This window comes from Morone saxatilis, unplaced genomic scaffold, assembly GCF_004916995.1.
Source record: "Morone saxatilis isolate NCDOM2014 unplaced genomic scaffold, NCSU_SB_2.0 Contig5, whole genome shotgun sequence".
Classification (NCBI taxonomy): domain Eukaryota; kingdom Metazoa; phylum Chordata; class Actinopteri; family Moronidae; genus Morone; species Morone saxatilis.
This window is the reverse complement of record NW_023340095.1, coordinates 22,944,295-22,949,691: the sequence shown is the minus strand read 5'-3', so window position 1 is coordinate 22,949,691 and position 5,397 is coordinate 22,944,295. Positions and strand designations below refer to the sequence as shown.

The 5,397-nt window shown below is 38.9% G+C and overlaps 1 protein-coding gene across 1 annotated transcript in view; it reads right to left on the bottom strand.

The window, feature by feature from the left end:
• The window catches only part of LOC118338698 (contactin-associated protein-like 5), an 87,996-nt gene that overhangs the window by 33,369 nt on the left and 49,230 nt on the right, over positions 1-5,397 (bottom strand). The window contains exon 11 of the mRNA XM_035675990.1: positions 2,463-2,569. Coding sequence (XP_035531883.1) covers positions 2,463-2,569 — 107 coding nt within the window. The remainder of the gene's footprint in view (positions 1-2,462; positions 2,570-5,397) is intronic.

The window sequence follows — 5,397 nt, the reverse complement described above, 5'->3', positions numbered from 1 at the left end:
TCTGAATCTGAATCTGAATGTATTTTCTAAGTGCTTAAAGCTTCTAGAAGGAGTTTGAACTGGTTGTGAAACAGTCTCAATTTAATACTGATACCTCTATACCTACTGTATATCAGCAAACAACAGCATTAGTGAGAAGATTGGATATTTCTATATAGTTATTCTTAATGTCTGCCACCAGGTCAGATTCCTCTTGAAGTCAATGAAACAAGGCAGTAAAGACACTGCCGCCTATGTCCACAGGGGGCGCAAGAAAAAACTGAAATGTTGAAAAACTGTTGCTGCTTTAAAGGACATGAAACCAAACACCAAACTGACAGCTTGCTGAGCCCCGTCCTCGTTAGTTACTGTTGTTACGACCGTTCTTGCACAGCACATATGCAGTTTACATGTGTACGCTGGTAGATTTACCATCAAAGTTCTTAGTGATTTTTGCAACAGTGTGTCCTTTATTTCAGACAGAAGAAGACACCAGGAGGCTTCTGATTTTCAGCTGGCGACTGTTGATTTGTCCACTAAAATGATGACTGTAGTTAGCAGATTTTATCAGCTGTAGCTAGCTAGATAATTAAACTCCATGATTTGGTTGAGGATTCAGCATCTGGCTCAAGCACGGTGCCAGGATTTCAATTTTGAATGGGCCTTTTTGATTACAGAAGTAATGTTTGTACAGTTTCCAACTGGTAGTCTTGCTAAAACAGAATTGACTCATCAATTGATCGGCATCTAGCATGTCTGATTGATTATAACGCTTCTTACATCTTTTTCTCAAACATTTTCATTGCTGAGATAGGTTATTATTTACCTGCAACAGTTGTATTTATTACAAGCGGTGCATGCAGGTACACTGTTCAAATCAATGCGAAAATGAAACTAATCTCATCATGTTTATTTATTGCTGGATTATAGACCAGTACATCCATTCACTTAGAACACTGATATCTGAATTCTATTTAAGGAAATGCCATCTTGTTTGGATGATCTGGCCGGATTATTATCTGTTTAAGTTGATTGCAGGGAGGGAGAGCGAGAGATCGACTGCTGGGTGAGCTAGATTGACTTTTAGCAAGAGAGAGAGCAGCACACTGAGCTTTTCTCAACAGAACGGCAACGTAGCGACAATCGAGTCAGGCAGACACCTTCATTGGTGGACTGGAAAAAATAAAAGGGGCACCAGCCTGCAGAAAGTTCATTTGCTTAGTCAAGGTTAGCATTAGCGCCCTAGAGGGCAGTTTAGAGTGGTGCTTTGTCCACTAAAAGGGCATGCCAGAGGCCAGTTTATCCGGTTTTAGCTACCATAGTGTTTTTTTTTTTTTTTAAAACATTGGGGTACCAGTGGTGGCAATCGTCCCCCCTCCTTGAATCCACCAGTGCCTGCATTTTTTAGATGTTCTATACTCTTTGCAGCTAGGAAAACTGGCAGTGACTGCATCGGTTTTCTTTCCACAAAGCTGGAAACTGACCTGTTGTGATTGGTCCAGACTTCATACATGATAGTAGCCTAATAAATATAGTCTTTTATAGTTTTAGAAAGAGAAAGGTTTTTTAAATGTTTTAGAAATGTTTCTTTATTGTTTAATTAGGGTTGACTGGCTGAAACGAGTTTCTGGTGTGCATAATGTAGGGTAAAATGTCGCAGTTCATGTTTTCTAATAAACAATAAATATAGCATCTTTTATCTTTCATTAAAAAAGAACTTGTAAATACTCATGAGTTGCTCTGAAGCTCAATTCTGAGGCTGTTCTGTAAATAGTTTTCTAAAAAAATATAGCAACTTCTGAAAAACTCATATCAATTTTAGGCTTGCATAAACAACTTCCAGTTTAAGCCCTGCCCACTGTACATACAGATATGCATACAGATCATACAGAGAATATATGTTGTCCCAGTCAGTCAGGCCCACCGACAATGCTCTGCTGCTCACTGGTTGACTTTTTAATGTTTCCAGCTGCTAAAAATAATTTTAATTCAGCAAATGCTCTTATCTGTCACGTACCCGCCGACATGCAAAGAAAAATGCGTTTCCCTGCATGTAAACAAGAAATCAGTATTCTGGGGCAGGGCAATAGTTTCCAACAGCCGTTTCCATTACAAATATCAAGGCGATGTTGGGAGGATGTCAAAAAATGACACCCGTAAGGAACTACTGCTACATGTAGAGTCAGTCTGAAGCCGGAAAGTCTAAAGCTATTTAAGGATGTAGTACATAAAAAAATATCCTCAGAAATCTGAACGCAAAAATAGCAGTAGTGATCGTAGGGTTATGTCAGGTTGAAGGCAGGGCAAGTTTTTTAGCTTTGCCTCTCAGTTGTACAAAGTGAAGAAAGCTATGAGCAAGACAGGTGTGTGTGTACCGAATCAAATGACACAGCTCAGTAGACCTAGAATATATGGGGAGGTGCGGAGGGTGTAATGGCAGGTTTGAGAATGGGTGAAGAAATGAAAGTAAGACGACTGCTCACAGTTGTGACAGGTGGCTCCGGAGTATCCTGTTCCTGAACAGTCGCAGGAGAAGGAGCTCCATGTCTGAGAGCAGCGGCCTCCATGTTCACACAGGTTGGGAAGGCATCTGAAAAAAAAAAAAAAAGATTTTTACACAGCTATCAGATTATTAGCATTTTTATATTGATTCATCTGGTCATTACTTTCCTTAATTAATCAATTCATTGTTTTGTACGGTAGCCATGCTTGCAGGTATTTTTTAAATGCGATTATCCAAGTTATTTGTCTCGTAATTTTGAGAAAACAAAAGGCAGATAATTTATTATGAGAAAACAACGTCTTCTCGAGATCCCAAGGTTATGATGGAAAACTCGAAAAAGAGTGTCTGGTTCATTCGATCACACCTGATGTCATGGCTGTCGGGGAGGATTCATAACTAAACTGAAAACTGAGATTTACTAAATAACCTCAAAGATTCTTTTTGGTCAGTATGAAAACTATAAACTAAAACTGATTAACTGTGATGGTCATCCATGCATTGTCCATAATGAGCCTGTTTACACCTGGTATTAATGAGCATCTTGGGCGATCCGATCACAAGTGGACAGCTTTAAGTACATCAGGTTACACCTGGCATTGCAGAATGTGTCTCTAGTGACCACTTGTGATTGGATCTCACTTTCCATAAGCAAATAAACACTTTTATAGGGCTGTATAGAGGAGGTAAATAACTAAGTAAGAAATAACTTAATATGTAACATTTCCTGAATTTATGGGCCCAAATAATGAACAATCTGTCTTTCTCTTCACTCAAAACTCTCTCTTTTTTAAGGGAGCCTGGGAATATTGTGGTTACTAGTTCAGTAGTCAAATCAGTTGAAACAGACAGTGTGTTCACAAACATCTGCTGCTTATCTCGGAAGGTAAAACAGCCCAAGCACATTATTTGCATTACAGTGAACTAAATAGACAGCGTGTCTCTGTTTATTTACAGGATGTCAGTTGAGAAGATGATCATTCTACGTGGCCCAAGATTCATTCGTTTACTCTACAAAAGATATATGGTCAAATGCGTCCCAGACCACCTCGGCAAGTGGTTTTAGTGATTGGATCACCCAAAACATATATTAATACCAGGTGTAAACAGGCTCTAGGTTGAACCAATGCTACATCAATAATACGCTATCTATGCATGCTGGCATAGCACGCTTGACCTCTCTATAAGTAATAAGAGGAAACAGACTTTATTATCTTATGATCTTGAGATAATGGAATTTTAAAAAAAGAATAGCAAGTGCACAGCAGTTCTCCGTTTCTGTTGTTTTGTCAGAGGGGAAAAAAAATCTATATAGATGCTTGCTCTGTCTAACCAGCTGTCGGAAATCGAAACATGTTTTTATTTACTACGATATAAAAAAGAAAAGAGGCAAGTTATTGCATTTAAATTCTGTAACATGAGAATTAATTATACAAATAGTTGCTAATAGTTGCTGATTATGTTGACTAATAGAATCATTGTTTCAGCTCTACTTTTTAGCCCTGATACACTTTTATCTTCCGCTATTAGGAGCAGCACAAAACAATTTCTCGGCAGCAAAACAAAACATCATACAAACCTCTCAGGCATTAGGTACCAATAGAGATACTTCTTTTGTTAGTGTTCTGCAAACCTGATCTTTTATTTATCAGGTAAGCGAGACCCCTGCTCACTGTTCGCTTTATTCTTTTGTATGCAATTATGAACACCCGCTTTGGAACTCACCCAACAGTCTAATTTGCTGTTTATTCATGTTTCATTAAAAATCCCAAACAACTGTGAAATGATGGTGCCTCATACTGTGCCCTTGTCTGAATTTTAAAAAAGCTGACACGCCGAGGTGTTTCTCTAAAAATAAAAGCATTACTGTCACCCTCAGACTAGAATGCCTGTTAATGGGATTTTGACACAATGAGCGCTTCGCAGAAATTTCAGACCGCACTCTTCTGATTAATAGTCCCTTCCTCAAGCCTCCTTCAGTTTCACATAATTGCCAGCCTTTCGAGCATGCATCTATAATTTCATACACTTTCATCTCCCACCTATTAACTGCAGCGGAGCGGGCCAGCCGCAACATGGATAAGGTTGCAGCCACTGGTTTAATTACCATCAAGCTATTTTCTGTTGTGTTCATGGGTGCCCTTACGGGTCATGGAATTACAGTAGCAAGCACACCTAAGTGCACACTGACCATAAATTGAGTCACAAGGTTTAATTATACACAGAGAAAAAGAGATTAACTCTGATAAAAGTTAATTTTCTCATACTCAGGGGTCATTACTATTACTAGGGTCATTAGGTAGGCCACAGTGAGTGAAATGAAAGTTAACATCAGTGCAATAAACATTTGCAATGCTGAGTGCAGCAGCCTCACATGTCATGTCCTCAAAACAGATTGACGGATGTTGCAAAGACTACCCACCAAAAAGAAAAGTGTGGATAATGTCACCCTTTCACAAATTTCACTTTCATTGGTTTCTTTGTTGCTCTACATTGAAATACTTCATAATGTATGTGGATGGGTGTTAGTTTCCTTTGTAGAAAAGGCTATATCAACAAGTACAACTTTCTCTGATTGCATCTTTTTTATAAAATACATGAGGCAGTGCCTATTAACATTTATCAAAGATTAAAGGTCCAGTGAATTGGATATAGTCGCATCTAGTGGTGGAGTTGCACATTGCAACTAACTGAACACCGCTTTAACTAACGATGTAGATTAGCTAGCTAGAGCTAGTTAGCTAGTGTTTTGCTAACTAGCTAGCTAAGGATTGATGTAGATTAGCTAAGCGTTTTGCTTAATTTAGCTAGCTAACTCAAGCTGTGACTACATATATGTTCCCACATGCCCCTCAACCAGCAGACACCGGCCTATCTTCATTCTCCTCCATCCAACAGTCCACGACCCTGATTTCTCC